We start from the raw sequence: 22836 nt of genomic DNA, 5'->3' as shown, positions 1-22836 counted from the left end.
TGGTTCCCCGCACGGGCTTTTCTAAGTAACACCACCGCGACTCCTTAAAAGTGAAAATGGTAATTTTTAAAAAATCACGCTGAAAGCCTTCCTCCTTCATAAACCCCTTTGTGTGACGTGCCTTCCTCTGGCCTAGGCTAAGGGCTCTTTGAAGGCACTTTCCCTATCTAGTTTTCTTAAAATAATCTGGATGTAACGATAAAATCGTGGACCAACGAGAGAAGTGGGGAGGAGAGTGGGGAAAAAAGTGGACATGGGTATAACGGTTTCAATGCCTCCTGCTCGGCTTCCCTCTCCCACCCATCGTCACCACGTCCCCAGGCCGCCGCATTCCAGAAAGAAAGGCAAGGCCGTGGGCTCGTGAGCGCCGAGCGCGGCGGGACGCCGAGCTCCTCCCGTTAGAAGCAGAAGCGGCTCCTCTACCACGGCCGTCCCGGTTAATAGCTGCCAACGTATCCGGCTTCCTGGGCTTCGGATTAATGTGGATCTTCCACATAAACGATTTACGGATGAAATAAAACCCCTTTAGAGCAATACTTCCTTTCAAGTTCTTAAGACGCCTCTAAATCTTTCTGGTAGCGAGTGGCCAGCGTGGGGGCGGGGTGGGGAGCGGGTGCCGGGCGGGCGGCCCGGGAGGGCGCAGAGAGCGAGGAGTGGAGGGTTAACTGCTTTGCGATCTCACCAAGCTCCTCCGAAATGCCAGTCCACAGTCGCGGCGATAATGTTTCTGGGTGTCGGGGCCTCGTCCCTCCTGGCATTTGTCTGAAATGGAGCTGTCTGTCTAACCTAGGCCTGGACGCGCCCTGCCCGGGTAAGTGGGGGAAGGTGGGGGTGGGGTGGGGATGGAGGGGGACCCGGGGTGGAGTTAGTCGCCTGCCTATTTTCATATTCATTAGAACTGGGAGGTTGCCCGAGAAGCCCAGCTGAGTTTCAAGATATAAAAGCAACTTCGGGTGCCCCCTTTCCAGCCGGGACAGATTAAAGGGCTCGGAGCAGGGCAGCTCCCGGCGCCGCAGCGCTCGCTTCCCCTTCCCTCCTCTCGGGCCCTCCCTCCTCCCGCCCACTCGCTCCCTCCCCCAGCGCTCTCCAGCCTCCGCGCCCCAGGAGCTCCGCGACAGCCTTCCAGGATTATGGAGTTTCTGAGCGAGAAGTTTGCCCTCAAGAGCCCGCCGAGTAAAAACAGTGACTTCTACATGGGCGCAGGAGGCGCGTTGGAGCACGTTATGGAGACGCTGGACAATGAGTCCTTTTACAGCAAAGCGTCGGCGGGCAAATGCGTGCAGGCCTTCGGGCCGCTGCCCCGCGCCGAGCATCACGTGCGCCTGGAGAGGACCTCGCCCTGTCAGGACAGCAGCGGTGAGTCGCCAGCCCCAGGCCGAGCCGCGGGTGCCTTTCCGCAAACCCGAAGTGAGGTCGGGACAGGCAGGGAGGAAGGAAGAAAGGAGAAGGGCAGCGAGAGTGGCGGGCGAAGGAGGTAGTGGGACGGTGCGCGTTTTAGGAAGCGGTGTTTTGGCTGCAGCGACTTGAGGGGGCAAAGGACGGATTCGGCACCAGGTTGCCTCCGCGCAGTTCTCCTTTGACTGTCGTGTCTTGTCCCCTACGGGTCCCGGAGTCCCTCTATCCAGGATCCAAGAGTAAACTGATAGGGCGGTAAATAGAACGTAATTGAGTCAAGACAGCGCGCTTCCTCTGGGGGCCCGCCGCGCGGCCCCGGCAGGAGGAGCTGAAATCGATCAGAGCTCGTTAGAGGACGTCACTGTGGTCACGAATAAGAAAAGTTTGAGCTCTTTTAAGTGAAAAACCTTTTTTATTTTCGAAGACATAGTGATAATTTTCCATGTGAAGTTGGAGGGTTGCTAGTTTATGTGAATTTGTGATTTCTGCTTCTTTGGGTTTGCAGTGCAACGCACAAATTTTTGTTAAACTCCAAATCGCTTTAAATAGCTTCGGCAAAGAATCCCCGGTATAGTCACACACTGCCGAATTCTGCGTTGTCTATTTTTCTGAATCCACATTTAAAAGTCACCTAAGAAGCCTTTCGGAATGCTTCTGGGTGAAATCTTCAACTTTGAATGGCCAAGTATCTCAAAGTCAAAATGTTATCAAAACAAACCATCTATCTTTTCTATCTTGTAACCCAATACAAACCTATTTTTTTCAGATCGCGACAGCTAAAGCAAGTTTACAATTCCAAGAGGACTTTTCCTTATCATTGTATATATTCCACAGTTAAGCTGTAAGGAGCGGGTTGCTTTAAAATAACAAACGAATTAAGTGTGAAATATTTACAACAAGCCTCCCGCCCCCTATTTTAATGGAGGTTCAAAATCTGGCAAGGGACGCTGGGCTCGTAGGAGATCATTTTCTAGACACTTTGTACACAGTAAGCTTAAAGAAAGATCTCGTATGTTTTACTTATTTCATTCAACGTTGCAAGTTACTTTTGATTCGCAAGGTTAGACCAACAAGAAAGGCGCAGACGATAGAGAAAATCAGTTAAATCTTTTGTCATTTAGAAAGACGCGAGCGATCAATTTTTATTTTTAATTCACGAAATTTTTGGCTTTCTGCATATATTTCAGACTGCAGTAACTTTCTTTTTGGAATTCTTAGATGCATACGCAAAGTTATTGGAATGGACAGGATTTTTAAAAAACGATTCTGTAACGTCCTGTGTTGACTGCTGGGTAGGACTCAATCAATAATATTTTAGATTGTCGGAAATCCAAAATAAGAAGAGAAATAGGTGATTTGGGGTACTTTATCAACTTTTAAGCGATCTTCACCCTATTAGGATGAATTTTAATAGGAAAGTATTTAGTGAGATGAATGTAGGCAGCCGTCCGCTAAATTTAGGAAAGTTCCTGTCTTTCTCCGAGCTGCCCTTACTTAGCCTCGCCATTGCTTCCCCGCCCCCATCCCTAATTAGCGCAGTTCCCGGTGGAACCCTGCCCACGGAGACAAAACCGTATTGTTAATCAGTCATGGCTCTTCTTTATGTCTAGTTTTACATCGCATCTTCTTTTGCATGAAAGCTATTAAGCATTTAAGTTATAGAGGCATTAAAGTTCAATACATTTTTATATGATTAAAGCAGTTTAATACCTTACGAGAATTTGAAAACAGACAAAAACGAAAAAAGTATGACAACTCATTGGAAATTATTGTTCTGACTGAGTTGACTTTACTTCAAAAAAAATGCCTCCCATTTCATTATGTGCATCTATTGCTTTTGTGTGTGTGTGTGTGTGTGGCACCATATGATCCATTTTTGTTTTATATCGTACTACAGGCGTGCAGTCCACTCTGGAGGAAATCACTGAAATTAAAACACCCCTAAACAGAATACCAGATGACATCTTTTGTAATCTTTTAATAAATGTTTTAATTTCTGTACTTGACTAGAGGGAAAAATAAAGCTTTCTGTCTTAAAACATATTTCATAAGTTAAGCATAAATGTGACATATTTAGAAAGAATTGCAAGTGAGTTTTTAAGCTGAAGAAGTCTATTTAAATTTTATTCTTTTTTATAGGAAGCACTTCCAGAAACTGATATGAAATTTATTTTATAATTTAATAGGTCATCTTTTGAAAAAACATTTAAAATGCAGACATGAATATACGGTCGAAATATTTGAAATATAGTAGAAACAATATCGTATCTTGAATCTATAATCCATAGGTTTTGTGTGGAGGACGAAGATAACTTTTGGGAATAGTTTGTTTATATTTTGATTTACAGATTTTATTTAAAATTGACATCTCTTTCTTGGGCCATGGAAGTAGCTTCATTTGTCTGCTGTGAATAAATATATGACTTACATTAAATGTGCTTCCCTTTTCCAAAATTATACTCACTTAGGTTTTTTTTAAAAAGATCTACAGCATCTTTTAATTTGACCACCTTTATTTGATTATAAATTATGTGCATAAACATTAGTCCTGTAACGTAGAGCTGTGAATTTTGGCAAATTATATGAGGTCCATGTACATATTTTTAAATGGTTTTAAACTTGCCCAAAGTGAGTTAATAATTGGACATAATGTGGTAATCAAATTAACACTGGCACAATGAATCATGAACAGACCGCTTTCCTGATGCTCTACGTTACTTCAACTTAATTCTTTCATGGAAGTGTTTTACAATCCTGAGAACTGTGTTTCCCCCCACCGGGTACAGTGAACTATGGGATCACTAAAGTCGAAGGACAGCCTCTTCACACGGAACTAAATAGAGCGATGGACAACTGTAACAGTCTCCGGATGTCTCCTGTGAAAGGGATGCCAGAGAAGGGAGAGCTGGATGAACTTGGGGATAAATGTGACAGCAACGTATCCAGCAGCAAGAAGCGGAGACACCGAACCACCTTCACCAGCTTGCAGCTGGAGGAGCTGGAGAAGGTCTTTCAGAAAACCCATTACCCGGATGTATATGTCAGAGAACAGCTTGCTCTGAGGACAGAGCTCACTGAGGCCCGGGTCCAGGTAGGAGCCCAATAAGGCCTTGGGTGTGTGTTGGGGGTCAGGGATCGTGTTAGAATAATTCATAGTTGGATTTTGCCACAACGGGAGAAACTGATTCTCCAACTGAGGTAGAGAACAATGTAATATATGCATGTAGGTTTACTAAAATTCCTTTTTTACTTGCAAAGGATTTGACAACTCACACAAAAACATAAAACAAAAGAACATTTGAGTTATTACATAGGCGTAAAAATTAACAATTATTTTGAAAATATATGATAACATATATCTGATTTTGAAAAGTAATTTTTAAAAGACAGGAAACAGAATCATAGCTATCCAAACTAGTAATCCATGTCTCTTACTTCATTTTCTATTTTATCAGACATTGAGGTTCTTTTTAGGTTAGATACCAGGTAGTATTGGTAAGTTTTTGTCTGTTTATAATATTTGTAAGTATTTGCATAATGGCCCATAATTCTATAATTTTATTGAGGTTGGTGTTATAATAAAACAAAGAAAAATGAAAAAAATCTCACAAACTCCTAATTGTTATATATACCATAACCTATTCTCCCTATATATTATTAAAGAAAGATCATATAGTTCATTTATGATTTTCTGACCCTGGTAGTTGCCAATACATGACATTCCATTATCATTTTTTTCAAATCTAAATAACTTACATAGTTTTTGCAGAAGTGATAGAAATGGTGACCTTAAAGTAATTTTTAAATATATACTCAACTACATTTATAAATTAAATTTGACTCATCAAATTGGATTCAATATGCTAAATTTTTTAGTAATTTGAAAAACAAAATTATAATGCATAAAATTCTACTTGTCAGGTATATTTATTTTTACCAGATTTGTTATTTTTAATGTATATTTTATTTGTTCCCAAGTAACAGTAATTCAGGAGAACGGCCTTTTTCTTTGTGTGTTTCTACTACTCTAAGTAGGAAAATAGTGAATTTTGTGAATAATTCCCATAACCCACTAGAATAGAGAACTGGATAAAGGAGTGAGAAATTTGGTTCCGAGTGGAGTAATCGTATTCCTCCTGAAGGTGAAGCCTTTGGAAGGCCTTGCATCGTTAAAGACAGCCTCTGGGGGGGCAGGAATAACAAACAGCAGATTTTCGCTTTAGTTTGTGGAGGCAAATGGTTACTTCAGCTTAGTGCAGGAAGTAAATATGTAGAAAGTATATGGTAAGGAAGAATTTTAGAATTGTCAAGTGTGTTAACATGAGCCCCTGTGTGTTTTTTTGGTCTCATGTTCATATGTTTAAATTAGTTATATTGTAACCATAGAAAAATATGTTTACACATAGAGTGGTCAGCTGTGCACAATGCGTGTTTTCCCCTTAACATTTCATCAAGTCCTGATTAATTTTTGTCTTAAGAACACGCACAGAGAGCCAACCTGAACCTAATTTACTCAGGTTGTTCTCTTTCCTGTGTTTCACATCGCAGTGGTAATTGGCACCCATTTTAAGGAGATTGTCTAGTTTTTTCTCAATGAAAAGAATAACACCCCTTTACTGAATTCCCTCGATGTGCTGCTGGTGCCTGTCTGTGGAGATAGCAAGAAAATATGTTTTGTTCTGTTTTGTTGTTGATGTTGGCTGGAGCCCTGGGCATAGCGGATAATCCACATTTACCAGCAGTGTTCTGAGAAACCATTTTCAACAGGTAGCTCTCTTTGCCTTGTTTTAATTGCTGAAAACTCTTTGAAGGGCCGTCTCGGATTTGCAGCATGTAGTTAAACATTAAACTGAGGGTTAGCATGTGGCCATCAGTGTGAAGGTAAAGATATAAATGGTTAGAATTGAATGTGAAAAAAAGAGAATTTCAAGTAAATTTTAATGAAAGGCTTTTTATAATTTGCATTTTTATGCTTGATTTCTAGCTTCTTTCCTAAATATTTTATGTTCTGAACATAGATTTGTAAAGACTAAAAGAGCTTCCCGAAAATTGCTAGTGTAATGTCCACACAAAAATGTTAAAATTATATATACTAGAAATAATTTTCTGTATTGCTTTTTAATACACTAAAGCAGTAAAGTGAAGATTCTGGAGAGCCACAAGTGTGAATGAGTGAATATTTAACCCTCTGAGGAAGACAGCTGCCATTATACGTATTTCTAGTGTGTAATTAGAGAAATTTGAGGACTCCCTGGTGACCTTTTTAGAGGCCGCACTGACTCACAGGCTTTCTTGACACTTGGTTATATCTACGCCATTTCTTTTCTTACTTATATTCCCTGTAAGTGTTTCAAATTGAAGAATGATTGTGAAGATTTCTGAGCATTTTCCGTACTGGAACATAAATGGGATAAGTGGTATAATTTATGTAATAAGCACATTTGTATATTTTAAAACCATAGCTCAACTTCAGATGATTCCATTTTACCTGTGGTCTTTATCATGCTCGACATAATATGTAATCTTAATATTTTCTGTTTGTAAATAATCATGATATTTCCACTGATGCCACATGTTTTAGATACAATCTTTATGTTTAAATTTTTCTAAGATTATGTAAGCATGGGTACAACCCAGAAGAATTTTCACTTTGTGACATATTTTAAAGACAGTTGTTTTGACAGACCCAGATATTAATTGGTTTATAGATTGGCTAGTTTAATATTATGTGCTAAACCCAAACTAAAAAGTTATGGATGTCTTCCAGGTCTACAGCATTTTCTGAAAAGATTAGCTATCATAATTTGGAGATATAAGGAGTCTTCAAGATCATATAGTCTAATTCCTTTTTGTTCTCCATAAATGAGAAAGCAGAGTCGCAGACACACACATTAAATTTGCTGAGAATATCTTAACTCTTTCTATTATATCGCCTCATGGACGTCCCACTTATCATATCAGGACACGATAGAAAGTACAATCTGTGGATCCTTTTCTGACATAAATGCCTTTATTTGTAATTTTGTTGACCTGGTTTACCTTTCTCATTTGAAGCCTTTTAACATCACATTTACATTATCAAATATTCCTTAGCTAAAATTCTACTTTTTTAAAAAATTAGGTTTGGTTTCAAAATCGAAGGGCCAAATGGAGAAAAAGAGAACGTTATGGCCAAATACAACAAGCTAAAAGCCATTTCGCCGCCACCTATGATATATCAGTTTTGCCAAGGACTGACAGCTACCCACAGGTATGGTAAACCAAGCTGAATGCGGACCGAGAAAAACAGATGTGGTTTGTATACTCTTAAAGGGGTTACTGTAAGCTTTATTTTATCTAATATAATAGTCAAGAATGAAAATCTTAACCTCCAGAAGGCTTTCTGCATGTTTGTTAGGTTTTTATTTGACTAAAGTATTTATTTTGTTGGTTTTCTTTCAGAGCCATTCATTTAAAAATATTTCAGGATCTTTTCCTTGTTATATATTGCAACAACTGCAATATGTATTTTATATTGCATCATTTAGTAGTATAAGTCTTTTAATTACTCTACATTTTAATTATTCAGACTCACTTTCTTTGTTAGCTTTTACAGATACGTAAAGCGTTGCTCTGTATGCTGTCTCTGCGCCTGTTGCTTTACGAACCATACCATAACCTAGTGTCATATGTGGTATGAAACCTTCAGTTCCCCTTAAAAATATCTCTTTTCCTATGTGTTTTTTCAGCTTCACAGCTGCTCATTGTTTCAAGGAAAATATTTAGCCGTTGTGACTTAAAATACATAATAGAATTGGCACTGAACATAATTTTGAAAATGTATCATATTAAGAAACACTTTCCTTTATAATAGGAGTTCTGTCATTTCAAAGACTATTCAGAAATTCTTTTTCTTCTCATTTTTCCTTTTAATTTAGAGACTTTTTTTCTTTCTCATACTTTGGAATGCATGTAAATAAAAAATGTTTTGTCTTTCTAATTGGGTATTACTTTTTCCTAATACTGAATTATAATATTCAGAACTGTATTTGATACATGATAAGGAGCATGTATGTTATAAGGAAGCTATCTGTTATTATATTCCTTATTATTTAAGGATGTGCATCATAAGAGTCCACTCTGAAACAAATATGTAACATATATGGTGGTGGAATACCTCGATAGTCCAGTAACCAAGTCGTTGCAGCCCCAAACTTAAGAGTGTTCATTTTCTTCACTGTAAATTCATACCCTGTGGACATGAATTGAGCCTTTTAATTTTGTGCTATTCTTATGTTCTTATGCCTTTTATGGTCCTTAAAATCCTATCTTGAGACATTCATGCCTGCAGAAAAATTCACCAAATTTATTAAGGTAATATTATATGTGAATAAGAGCCTTAGAGGTCACCTTGTTCAACTCCTTCATTTTGAAAGTTAGGAAACCAGGCCCAGGTGAGTTAAGGAACTGGACCCTCATCACACAGGTTCTCTCACAGGGACGTCTCAAAAAGGCTGCTACGAGGAAGCCTTGCCACTGCAGTTTGCCAGAAGACCAACGGTGTGGGTACCTTTTGATAAGTGCCCCTACCTGCCGTAAGAGGAGTTTTGTTTCTCTTACTTTTAAAATTAATCTTAAAGTACTTCCCTTATTTTTCCTCCTGTTTAAAAGCATGTATACACTCCTGGTTACTTATCTTCATAGGGCTAATGAAATTTTATTCACCAGATATTTTTAAGTGTCCTAGTTGAGTTCTAAACAAAGAGCTATGAGGATGTTTCCTCTCTACTGGGAACTGGATGTTTTCCAGTTGTTACACTACTGTACCCTCACTGTTTCAGGTACTGTTCCAAGCAGGTTACATATAGTAACTCATTTAATCCTCACAACACCCTTATGTGGTAGGTGTTATTAATTATCCCCACTTTTCGTATGAGGAAACCGAGGCACAGAGAGGTAAGGTATTTACTCACTTTCACCACTAGAGCAGAGGCAATCTGGCCCAACTGCAAGATCTTACCCTCACAATAGACTGTTTCTCCCAGTGAATATGTTTGAATGATTGACTGGTGAATAAATTAATTCCAGAGGAGCCTAAGATTTAAGTTATATTATTTGAGTCTGCAGTTTAGTTCAGGGGAGCAGAGAATGTCTTCACAACCAGGGAAATAATAAAAAATGGAGATGGCATAGGCTTCATATAATTTTGACCTACTTGACAGTGATGACTTTAGAAAGAGTGAAGTCACAAATTATGTACCCTTTTCAAATGCGCTTTGACAGTCTTACTGATAAGTCTATCCCACAACACTTGACCATGGGATATCTTTATTTGCATCTTATTATTTTTATCTTCATTCCTTTCCTTGTAAAGCCCATTTCTGTCCACTTTCCACTTCTCGTTCCTTGCTGTTGGTTGCCTTATCTCTACCTCCCCTTTCTTCTTTAGTATAGCATAAAACATTTAGAATAATGCCTGACACCAGTTAAGCTCTTTCTAAGGGCTTAATATTACCTAATATACTCTGACTAGTCACCCTTTTTTCCTAGGATTATCCTGCTATTGTATTATTGTGCTCACAGCTTTAGATATTGTCACTTAGCAGAATGAGGTAACCTGGTAGCTCAAGCAGGAAAGGAAATAGTACAGTCAAACTATACATTGGAGAGTTTTTTTCATGTCAACAAAAAATTAAAATTTTTTCCCTTATAAATCATGGGAAGTTTGCCCTAATTCTGCCTGTGGCTTCTCCATAATTTATGTGCATTGGTTATACCACCTCATAATGTAAGTATGGGAGCACAGAGATCATATGTTGAAGGTACTTTGACAGTGCAATTTCATTAACAGTGATAGAAATCAATACGGTGAAATCCATAGTATTTTTCTATATTGGTCAGTCATTTAATGTTTGGTTGCCAGAAATTCTGAAATCAAGTGTTTCCCACTCCCCAATGAAGATATTGGATAAAGCCAGGAGAGAGTTCCATTTTAAGTTAAAAATATGCGGTTGAATTTTTTTGTTTGTTTGAAAAAAATAATTATGCCAAGATCATGTCTCTCAAGCTTCAACCTAAGGAAACTTTTTTTTATCATGTGACTTGAGAGTGGATATTTTAATGGGAAAAATAGGAACTAAAATAGAATTCAACAACTCAACGCAATAAGACATTGAATTTGGTTACTGTTACTGATTATAGAAAAAATATTAATTACAAAAATAGTTGGAAACTAGAAAATGTTGGAGGCAGGACAGAAATAAAGAATTAGCAATTTGGCAGGAAAGCAAAAGCATACACAGAAATATATGAAAACCAGAAATGGTTTAGAAAATGATCTCCTCAAGCCTACTCAGTGTGGATATTAATCCTACCTAGCATAAAGATGTCTATATATAACATAGAATATGTTTATTCATGAATAGTAATTAATATTAAGTGTTCTAAATACTTTGTTTCTGCTGGTCTTCATTACACTATAGAAACAACAGCCATAACAGAAAAATAGTAACTACCAGTTGAGGGCATATTTTAAGCCAGGCTTCCTTCTTATAGCCATTAACTCATTGAACGTGAGCCCACGTTTTCTAAGCTCAGGAGTCCAGGGCTTTTTATGCAACATCTTTCTCCTTAATCCATCACTGAGCAATGAAATAGTTCTCTTTTGACCCCAAGAGATCGCATCACCGTGGAAAAGAAAAATGCTTCTTTTTTAAAATTTATAAAATGATAATACAAAGCATTTAAAAAGTACAGACATGGGGCCAGCCCAGTGGTGCACTGGTTAAGTGCGCATGTTCCGCTTCTTGGCAGCCCGGGGTTCGCCTGTTTGGATCCCGGGTGCTGACATGGCACTGCTTGGCTTGCCATGCTGTGTTAGGTGTCCCACACATAAAGTAGAGGAAGATGGGCATGGATGTTAGCTCAGGGCCAGTCTTCCTCAGCAAAAAAGAGGAGGATTGGCAGCAGTTAGCTCAGGGCTAATCTTCCTCAAAAAAAAAAAACAAATACAGACATTTCTTAGACTATTTTAAGATATTCTTTTTCTTAAGCTTGCTCATATTTGATAGCAGACAAACAAGAAAGTGAGAGATGTGATGTCAGTATTATTATATTCTAAAGGTAGTATATTTGGATGTACTGAAAAATTAAAAAAATTTTTTAGAAGCCCTTTATTTTGGCTCATAATATCAGTTGCCATTTGGTGAAACTATGATTTAGCTAAATTAAACAATTTGATGTTCTCCAATACGTGACATCTTAAAAAACAGTCAACAGTGCTGAATCTCTTCCCTCTTTCTGGAATTCTCTTCCCCTCACCTCAAATATATTTTCTCCATGAAGCCGCCTCTCATTCCTCTTCCAGTCAGCACATCACTTTCTCACTGACATTGCGGTGGGTTGTATAAAGTGTCTGCTACACCATTTGCAATGTAAAGTATTTGAAAGATGATTCAGTTCTTACTCACCTTCTTATCACCACAGTATTAAGCAAATTATATATACACTGAATAAATGTGAAAAAAAAGCACTGATTCACTTCAATATTTATTCAGGAGCACATTATGAAACAAAAATTAGACAATTTTCAATAAAACAGATGGTTTCTGAATCTCTGCTGTTAACCAGCTCTGTGGTCTTAAGCAATTAACTTTTCCTCTTTGAGTCTCAATTTCCTCTTCTTTAAAAGGAATAGACTAGAAAGATTTTGCAGACTCCTTTTGGCTTAATTTTTTTTTCTTCCAGAGTTATTTGCATTTTATCCACAAATATGTACTAGGTACTGTTTTAGGCACAGGGATTATATAAATGATCTAGACAAAATCTCCGGCTTTGTGGACAGACCACAAACTAGGTGATATTTGTGCCAAATTCTGTAAACAGTTCTGGAAACAAACTAGATCCAGCAAACCAAAAGAGACCCACATAATTTTGTCCTTGAGTTTAAGAAGCATATAAGTATCTATTGACATTAGATTCTAACTAGTTTTTAATTTATCAAAACCAAAGCAGTTTTTTTTTTTTTTTGAAGAACAGTAGCCCTGAGCTAACATCTGCCACCAATCCTCCTCTTTTTGCTGAGGAAGACTGGCCCTGAGCTAACATCCGTGCCCCTCTTCCTCTGCTTTATATGTGGGATGCCTGCCACAGCATGGCTTGGTAAGCGGTGCGTAGATCTGTGCCTGGGATCTAAACCAGCGAACTGAAGCAGAGCACACAAACTGCCAGCCCCCCAAAGCATTTTTTAAATAATTATTTTTGGTGAATAAAATATTTTCTGTGAGGGTGTAAACATTTTCCGGAAGATTATAGCCAGCCTTCATTCTTATAAGGAGTGCTTAATTTCATGCCATTAGGATTGGTTCAAATTACATGTGCATTAACTGTATCATTTACTAGCTGGGTGGGTAACTTTGAGGAAGCCTCTTGACTTCCTTGATCTTCAGATTCTCTGTTTGTAAAATGGAGGTATTGTTGGTGCTAGAGTTGGTGGCGTAGATGATGATACTGATGGTACGTTTTTGTTATGGAGAGGATTAAATTGATTTCTAAACAATCTATGGCTCTGAATCCTGGGATTTGAGGAGGGCCGGGGGTTAATGTGGGACTATGGGCTTCATGGTCAGGGAGTCGTGAGTTCAAATCCTGACTCTGCCACTTAATAGATTTTACACCTTTGGTAAATGAATTAACCTCTAGGAATATTTCTCCTCATTTATAAAATGGGGATAAAAGTTCATATCTTGTTTGTGAGAATTAAACAAAATAGTTTATGCCAAGTACTTGGGACATTGCCTAGTATGTAGTGAGTGCTCAGTAAATCGTAGCAATTCTATAATAGCCATTAGTAATTATTAATTTTTTTCTATGGTAGAGAGGTGGCTAAGTGGTTTGAATATCTCTTATGTTGTAGCATTTAAACTAATCCAATCTGTGAGTAAATTTACTATTTAAGGACCTAGGGAAAGATCAAATTCAGTTAAAGTACTTTTCTTTAAATTAGTATAGCCAAATATGGTGACTTTAGAGAAGCCTGAGAATATTCTCAATCTACCAAAATTATTTTCTCATGAAAAAAATATTTTCATCAAAAATTTCAAAACAGGAGTTGAAGTTTTTCCCTACCGAAATTTTCAATCTGGTTTTACTTCATATATAGTAAGAATCATAACTAAATCTGTGTTTACCAAATGTACAGAGACCCACGAAGTATCTTCCTCTCCGTTGTTTAATTGATGACTTTATAAATATGTGCCACTCGGAGTGTGAACATACTGAGGATTGAATTCAAGTTACAGATAATTTGTATTCTTCAGGGTGATTATCAAAGCAAATTAAAGCTGTGTAAAATTTCTAGCTTAACAGATTCTGTTTCCACATTGTAATTAGATAATTTTTAAAAGAAAATTTTAGTTTCCGTAAAATAGTGATTGTGAAGATATTTTTCATCCTACCCTTCTTCTATCACCAGTTTCAGTACTAATCTTAAAGTTTACCTTTACTTAAGCTAAATAAGGAATATTGAACTTGTCTCCTTCAGTCACTGTGGTTTAGCAATTTAAAGGCATCTGGAGCAGTTTTTACCTTTAGAGAAAGTACCACGTTTTTATCACTGTTGTTTCTGTTTTTTCCTAAATATTTGAAGTAAGCAAATAACCTAAAATCTTTAAAAACTGTTAATAATGTAGCTATACTTGATGCATTGTGTAATGAATATTCTCATGTCTACAAAACAACCAATGAAATGGTCATATAGTGATAGTGAAACTTCACTTATTATGAATGGAGGGACAAAAATGTTAACATCATTAGGCCAACAAGTCATATCGATAAGTGTACAGTTTCTCACTGATTGTGGCACAAATGTGCTAAAATCGTAGAAGAAATATATGATAATCTATTGTTACTCAAATGTAGTTGTTACAATGGATGAAGTTGCTGACTTAATTAAATGTATACAAATATGTAGCAGTTTTATATAAATATGTATAAGGAATATTTTATATGTATATATGGGTTAAAAATAAGTTACGTGTAGCATGAGACAGATTTTGTCGGTATCAATTAGGTGACGGTGCAGCTAGACACAAACAGTGTAGAATTTTTATTTTGTCGAAAATACGCTTCAAAGAAGTAAAGAATCCTCCAAAAGAAGTGAAGTGCATTCATGTTTCAGATTGTGAAAATAGACTTATTTTTTAAAAAATGTAATATTTGAATTTCATGTGACAATGACTTTATGCCTTTATGCAGTAGCACTAACTTAGCTAATTTTTTGCTTTTAGTTAAGTGATGGCTGTGAAAGCGTTGACTTTAACTGAATTGGTCATAAGTATTTTACATATTATGAGAAGAGAGTAAATCAATAAATTGAGTAGATTACCAAAATAAATAATAAGAAAAAATGTAAAAATAAATTATTGAAGAATGCCAGTGTTGCTTATACATATAGAAACTATGGGAGAATAGAGAAGAACCACGGGGGAGATTAAACCATCAAACCTGGCAAATCTTTGAGAACAGCCCTGTGGCCTAAAACCTGCACTTCACATAATTATTGTTAGTGGGAACCTTAGATATACTTTAATCCAGAATTGTATGTGTGCCATATTTATTAAGCCTCATGTTTCTATGGGTTTTCTTTTTTATTCTGAGCCCTGGAGCATTAAATGGAAAAAAAACCTGCACAAACTCACAGTTGATTTAAAAATCACAAAAATAAAATTCTAGCTTTGTAGTTAACACGAATACAAACTAATATAATTGATAACTTTATTCAGGATTTCAAGAATAAATTCAAAGCTCGTATATGACACCAAATGGGAATCTCTAAGATTAAAAATATTCTGTGCAAATAAAAGTATTTATATATTTGATTTATATTTTATTATTAATTCATAAGGAAAACAATTTATATTTTAATCTTTGTTTTTATAATTGTGAATTTTGTTTTAATAGGGAAATTGTGTCATTGAAAATCAGACACTGATGAGTCAGCAATAGCTATCATGCATATATTAAAATATATGAAAAATAAGGTGACAAATAATTGGAAAATTCTCCATTTGATAATAATAAATAAATATAGCTGGATAATAAATAAAATAGCGAATACTAAGTACAGTTATTTTATTTCCTCCTTAAGTGAGTTGATTTGAAAAGTTTCATTTTAAGGCATAGAGGGTGAGATTTTCCGTAAACATTTTAATGATCGTAATTACTATAAAGTGTACAAACACATTTAACACTAAAGGAAAAGAAAAAATGTCCTTAGTATTTCTTTTATCTTTGACTTGGAGCATATTTCAAATATTATTTGAATAATACAAAATTTAAACACATTCATGTGATGTCATTTTGAAAATTTCCCAGCATTAACATTTTTTATGAGACTTAGTGCTTTTCATTTGTGCACTACCAAGAGATATATACTTTTCTTTTTCTGTAAAGCCGTTTTCCTCTCAGATTATTGGTCTCATATGACTGTTACATCTAACACTGATCTTTTTCTTTAAGGGCAAAGGCACTCTTCCTTGTCCCAAATGCCTGTAGACATTTCTAAGATGGAATTTTATTTAAAAAATCTAAATAGCAATCAATATTTAATATGTGATCTTTTTCTGATGAGTAAATAACTTCTAATCACTTCAGCTTAATAATACTATAAATTGAAAAGATATACTTTTGGAATTTTTGAAATGTAAATTTATTCCAAAAAATCTTAGTATTTATATATTATCTTAATTTTTGGGGGTGAAAATTATACCTAATAAGTAGGCACTGATGAAATGTACCCTCATTTCTATCTCAGGGAGTACCTAAACATGCTGAGATTGATCTTTTCACTGTGTAATTAATTCAAGTTGGGATTTTTTTTTTCCAGGTGGACAGAGTCTCAGTGTGTGTTATTCACTGGTACCAAACTCACTATTTAGAAAAACATTTATCCTCTTTCTCCCTGCCAGAAACCTACTGATGCCGTTACTAGAAAAGTTAATGGGACCCTAAAGTTAGTCAACAGCCAAAAATACCTGCAAGGTACTAATCGTATGATTCTTACTAATATTTTATCCCCCTAAATTTTAAAGGAAAGAATATGCTAGGAAAGAATGTAATGGTCTCTTAAAAAATTGAATTACTTTCGTAAAAAGTGTTTGCATTTTTTAAAGAGACCACATACAAATCTGGTAAATTAAATTATATAGTGATAATGTGGTAATAAATCTATATCGTAAGTATTGAATAATGTATAGAGTAGTCAATAAATGTAAACATTCTGTCAAGGAGGAAAAACCAAAATCAACTTTTGGATTTTAGCGTTAAGAAGCTATTGCTATAACATCCTCACAAATCCTTCTTTGTGAATCCCTGATCTCTGTCTTTTTTGAAGCAAGCTTTAACTCCCACAGGCAGGTTAATGTGACGTGAGGCTAGCAGTGCAAGAGTAGCATGATGTCTGTGTGTGGTGGGTGTGTGTGTGTGTCCACACAAATGTTGGCGGCAGCTAGAAGCAGTATATATACAAAGGAGGAGTTAGGGTTAAATCAACTTATTTTACTAGAAAGATATTATTTAGTTGGTTTTAGAGTGATTTAAAATTAAGAAAAGATTGTTACTCATATATTTTCATGTTGTTCAGTATTTCTATTAAATCTAGATTAAATTCTATAGACTAGTGTGTTCTAAATAACGCTAACATTAGGGTATAGAATATATAATGCTATCAGGAAACTATCTGATACTTTTTACGCCTCGTGCTACTTTATGACTACGGCAAAGACTAAAAAGCACGTTTCTTTTAAAAGGTTTTTAAAAAGTATGAAAAATTACTACAATAAAAATCAGCAAATATATTAGAAATATACGGCAGGTTTAGCATACTAAAATTTTCTTTGTAGTTTTTGTTATACAAGGACTGTATCTGTGTCAAGTTTCTAGGGTGAAGGTAGATGAGATTTATGATTTCCTATCCATGATTTGCTAGATTACTTCAATTTGTGACAGATAAATCCGCAGTGAAGAGTTCTTAATGTATATGTCTATATTTATATGTTAACCCTCTCCTTGCTGTCTATTGCTTTTAGTTCCTTGTAAGAAAAACAAATGTTAAATGACTTTGATTTCAGTTTGAAAAGTCAGACAAAAAAACAACTTTGCTCCGAAATGCCAAAGTTGTGGACTAATTAAGTGTTAACTTTTTATTTGATTAGAAAACCATTAAGGGGCAAATGTTCAAATGGAGTGTGGTAAGTCAGCTGAACTCCATTCATGCTAATGGCAGGCAGTTGGCTAAGTTCCCTGAACCATGCTTTGAACAGACCCCTAGATCTCTTGAAAAACATTGTGAAGCATTTTAAAACAAGGAATATTTTTAGGTTCTATGCTCCTTTTAAATACACCAATGAATAAAAATTGTAAAGGCAGTTAGTCGTTTTTTGTTTTTTTTTTTAATGAAAGAAGGATATGGGCATTATTTAATAACATTGTTCCTGGCTGTAAAGCCCTTGAATATTATATAGTTAGAGGCCTACAGAAACACCTGAAACAGTATTTGGTCCTGAGCACTGCCACTGTAGGAGTCTGTGAAATGATCCTAAAAAGAAAAGCAGTGATCCTATTTAGAAAAAAATGCGTTTTTTAATTTCAAAATTTAACAGAAAATATAATATTTCTATTAATGAGTCAGATTTTTGTATGGCTTCTCTATTAACAAATAGATATATGCAGTTTTTGACAATACGACTTGTAGATTCCAGCACATCGTTTTAAAATGATCACTTATTGAAGAAGAGAATTGGTGGAAGGCTAGAGGAGCCATGGAATCAGTCTCCCTTGACAACAGATTTATTAAACCACAAGCTCAGACAACTTTGTGGTTTAATCAAATATTGCCTTCAGATATTAACACAAGTAGATGATCTAGAACAAAGATGATACCTGCCAGGTTTTCCCTACTGTGATCAGATGACATCTAGAATATGATATTCTGTGGTCAGTGCTGGATGTTGATAAGGATGAAGGGTGTTGACAACCTCCATCATAGCCAGAGGGATGTGACTGGAACCATGCAGTCTGGAAACCATGTCATGTGAGGAATGCTTGAAGGAAAGAGACTTGAGATTGTACAATAATTGCCTAATGAGATTTGAAGATTTTCACATGTAAGAAGGATGCTACTTATTCTCTACCATTTTAAGGAACAGAAACAGAAGCAATAGATCGAGGAAGATAACACTCACTTCTTTACAGAGCTCTGAAAAGGGAATGGAATGTTTTTTGGACAGGTGAGCTTCTTATCACAGGAATTGCATGTCATTGAACGTGTACAGGGGTTTTGCATTTAGAAGCAAGTTAGATTTCAATAGTGTTGCCTAATCCCAGGTGATTTTCAGAGTTGTGTGTGTGTGTTATCATCATTGCCATTATTTTAATACAGATCCCCTTAGTCACACCCCATGCTTAATGAATCAGAATCTTCAGGAAGATACATCCAAGCTGGAGAATAAGTCTTTAATAGGAAAGAAAACCTACATAGGGAAATATAGTCAGAAAGGTCTAGGTGTGTAATTTTCATGATTTCCGTTAAGATTCTACAGTATGGTGATTCTGTATTTCAAATCATGAAGCCAAATTTAGATATATTAGCATAAGTTGTCATAAAATTTCAATTACATCTGTAAGATGCATCAGTCCAAATTTCATGTTTTTAGAGATTTTTTCAATCATTAAATAAATTTGTATTAAAGTCTTTTCATGTATTGTGTTAGGCCTAAGGATGAAGAAAGAGTTGTGAGCAATCATTGGGGATTTTGCTTCCAGAGAATAGAGCCTGTGAACCCCCACAAAGTTAGGAGTATGAATAAGTAAACAGGCAATTTCAACTCATAAGACTAGTTTGCATATTACAGTAGCATTTCTCAAAATTTCCTGGGTTCAGATTTGACCTCCACCCTTGGAGTTATTGAAGTTGTCTCCACCATCTTGGGTGAGATTGTTAAGCTCTCTGTTCTATAGTTTTACCTTCTCCAAAATGGGCATAGTAAAAGCACATACCTTTTAGTGTATTGAAATGATTAGAAGTCTTCATAATTCATTTAATCTAATGCCTGACACTTGGTAATTAACTGATAACCACTAGCTATCATGAGCATGATCTTGATCGTCATCATCAGATGTTTAAACATGCAAAGGGAATGCTTCAAAGGAAACAAAACCTCAGTTCACTGAGGATATTATCTTTTATGATTTGCATCTAACTTTCAATATAAGAATCAGCTAGATCCCTAAAGTCAAGTGGAGACATGCCAGGAGTCTAAAAATGAAAGAAAGATATGGGAGGGAGGGTGAGGGGAGATAGAGATCATGGAAACAGGACATATCAGTAGAAATGTGTGACAGTGTCACTACCCATGGGAATATGTGGGTATCTTCTCAAGTCCAACTAAAATATTGCTGTAGTAACTTGCTTTACCAATCAGTTCCGTTCAGAAAACATTTCTGTGTGTTAGAAATTCTTTCACCAAAAGTTACGCGTTTAACTTGCTTGATCATGTGCAAATAAAAAATTTTGGTCAAAATAAAAATATTTGCCCATGTCATGGAAACTGGAGAATTTCTTTTCAACTTATAGGAAGATTAATATTAATTCTTTTAAATAGAAAACATTTTCTTAATTTACATTCATAGATTATCTTCCTTGCCTGTACTTTCCTTATTTTCCCTTTTTCGCCTAGTTGGTAAATATATTTCTATGCATTTGGAATACGAGTAAATGATTTTAATAATAAATTCTAGCAACACTATATATAAATGGAGAAATCCTTTAACAAACATAAAATGTAAATAATCTTTCTCTACCACTATTTTGCCTTTCATTTTCTTTTTCAAAAATAAACAAGCAAGTTCACTTTCATTTCTTGAAAGCCCTTTTGTCAGACATGTGACTGTGGTTTTTGCAGTGTAGCACAATGATTGAATGTCAGAGGAAAGTCACCCAGATCAAGTTAGAAGAGCTAGCTTGACAGAGAAATGACATTAACAGCCCCTGTTGTTGATTTAAGATACATAACTCAGCAATCACTAGCACCCATCATTATATTTTGGCTAAAGTGGCATACATACAGTAGGATGAGCCAAAATTAAAACAACGTAGCCCATGATGATTTAAGGATTAATAAGGTATGCAAATCTTTATATATATGTATCTATAGATATGTCTATAGAAATATGTTACAGATTTTACACATTTAAATGAGGTTATAAACATATTTATATAAAGAACTATTTTTACAACAACCCTGAAATGAGCATCTTGTCAATCATTGAAGCCCCACCTAAGGCATGAAATTAGTTGTTCAGATTTTCTCTTATGTTTTGAAACTGGTTGAGAGGTCCTTTCTTGAGTGACAGAGTAACATCTTTACCAGTGTGATCTAGAAGATTCTTTAATGCTTTTTCTGCTATTAGTTGAAAATAAGTTGTCTTAAAATGTATGATTTAAGCTTGGATTTTGTAAGACTACCCCAGAGGCTATATGTAGTAGATGGGAATCTTTATGTAAAAATAAATATAAGAAAATATTTGTGTATGTGTTGAAATAATTGATGATTCCATTCTAATTATTGTGATTTTAAAAAAGAAAGCCAGATGCAATAAACATATACATTGTTGCTGTGCTCTAGTTCAAATCTATTGTAATAATACCGTGAAAGGCATACAATCTTTAAATTTCATCGTCTAAGGCCGCATTTCTCTGCCATGCTATACCATGCAACATTTTTCTTTTTCCCCAGCTTCTGCCATTTGTCACAGTTTTTCCTGTACTTTTCAGTAATATATGTGATCACTGTTTGGTTTTTTTTTTCCTTCTTTAAATAGCTGGTCTAAGATACCTCCTGTGTAAAATTCATATTATGCAAATTCTACTTAGCGTTTCTTTACATGCTAGTAACTTCAGACGAATTTCTGTTTATTGGTAATATTGCACTGAATTGTTTCCTGTGGAAACCTGTAGAAATTTAATAATGTGAAATGTGAATTTCTTGCACATGAAACCACCCAGTTTTCAACCTTATAGAAGATGTTACATAGTACTTTGATTCTATTCATATGAAAGTTTTGCTAATATGTGCAAATTTTTCTCCATTGTGCTTCCGTTATTTGGTAATTGTCATGTTTTTATAATTCTAAATTTGTTTTATATGTCATAGTTCTATTGTGGCCTCACTATATTGTATATGTCATAGAATAAATGTTTAAAATATGTATATATTTCTCATATTTAAATAACTATGTATTCAAGACTGTAGGAAATAAAAAGCAATGAAAGGGTAAACATTTTCCAAAATGGGTCTAATCAAAAATATCGATAGAGCAAATAGCCTAATGTTAGCAGTGGTTTTCCACAAAAACTGCCACACCGAGTCCAACTATAGAACTTTAAAAAAAAAAAAAGCAATTGTGTCATTTTGTTTAGAAAGATGAAAACTATGTTTAAACCTAAAACCATATTTTACACTGCTTTTCTAAGCACATGAATTGGTCATGAATCATGACTAAATCTTCCAGATTTCATTTAAAAAATCATGACTTTGAGAACACTCAAGAGATTGACATATTTTGAGACTATTTTATGTGGTCAAGTATGTGGGTTTTGGTGATCCGTTACAGGATAACAAGCTGGAAAAATCTTTCAAATAATTATTTTTCAGCAATCGCTTTATGTACTCAGCATGCAATTACAGACCACCCAATAGGAGGAAACAATGAATAGTTAACAAAATATAGTAAATGCAGTTAAACAAAAGTAAGGGAACAAAACGGAGAACGCGTAAATGTAATATTTGTTGTTTTATATCTTCCAGATTCAGAACAATTTGTGGGCAGGAAATGCGAGCGGCGGTTCTGTGGTTACTTCATGCATGTTACCACGTGACACTTCGTCCTGTATGACACCTTACTCTCACTCGCCTCGGACAGATTCCAGTTACACAGGGTTTTCAAACCACCAGAACCAGTTCAGCCACGTGCCCCTCAACAATTTTTTCACTGACTCTCTTCTTACTGGGGCTACCAATGGACACGCGTTTGAAACAAAGCCAGAGTTTGAACGGAGGTCTTCCAGTATCGCCGTTCTTCGAATGAAAGCCAAGGAGCACACTGCCAATATTTCATGGGCCATGTAACATACAGTGCTCTTTTATTTTTCTTTTAATGGCAAAGTAAAACATTCTTATTTCTCATATTTAAAGGATACCACAATAAGCTGCTGTGTGTGGAATTGCTAAAGGTCAAGATATACAGTGAGACCAGCTTAAATGAATAGTTGTTTTTATTTAACATTAAAATCTAAGAATGAACCTCTGAGAAGACTAAATAGGTTTACCATACACCAGTCTCCACAAACTCTGTTTTAGTAGTAGGATTTTTTTTTCTATTGTACGAGTCGATGAAATATGATCA

At 35.7% G+C, this 22836-nt stretch overlaps 1 protein-coding gene across 3 annotated transcripts; it reads left to right on the top strand.

Moving 5' to 3' along the window:
• The first annotated feature begins 366 nt into the window (after positions 1 to 366).
• Positions 367 to 22836, top strand: ALX1 (ALX homeobox 1). Of its 3 annotated transcripts, none has more exons than XM_046646036.1 (5): positions 367 to 436; positions 704 to 1356; positions 4182 to 4486; positions 7517 to 7645; positions 22239 to 22836. In XM_046646036.1, exons 2-5 carry the CDS (start codon positions 1131 to 1133, stop codon positions 22557 to 22559), a joined length of 981 nt encoding a protein of 326 aa, XP_046501992.1. In that variant the 5' UTR covers positions 367 to 436; positions 704 to 1130; the 3' UTR covers positions 22560 to 22836. The 3 variants fall into 3 exon arrangements, with proteins under 3 accessions (XP_046501992.1, XP_046501993.1, XP_046501991.1); XM_046646037.1 differs by lacking the exon at positions 367 to 436 and having other exon boundaries at positions 503 to 811; positions 897 to 1356; XM_046646035.1 differs by lacking the exon at positions 367 to 436 and having other exon boundaries at positions 503 to 1356.

The sequence above is a fragment of the Equus quagga genome, chromosome 19, assembly GCF_021613505.1.
Source record: "Equus quagga isolate Etosha38 chromosome 19, UCLA_HA_Equagga_1.0, whole genome shotgun sequence".
Taxonomy (NCBI): domain Eukaryota; kingdom Metazoa; phylum Chordata; class Mammalia; order Perissodactyla; family Equidae; genus Equus; species Equus quagga.
This window is presented reverse-complemented; position numbering and strand designations above follow the sequence as displayed.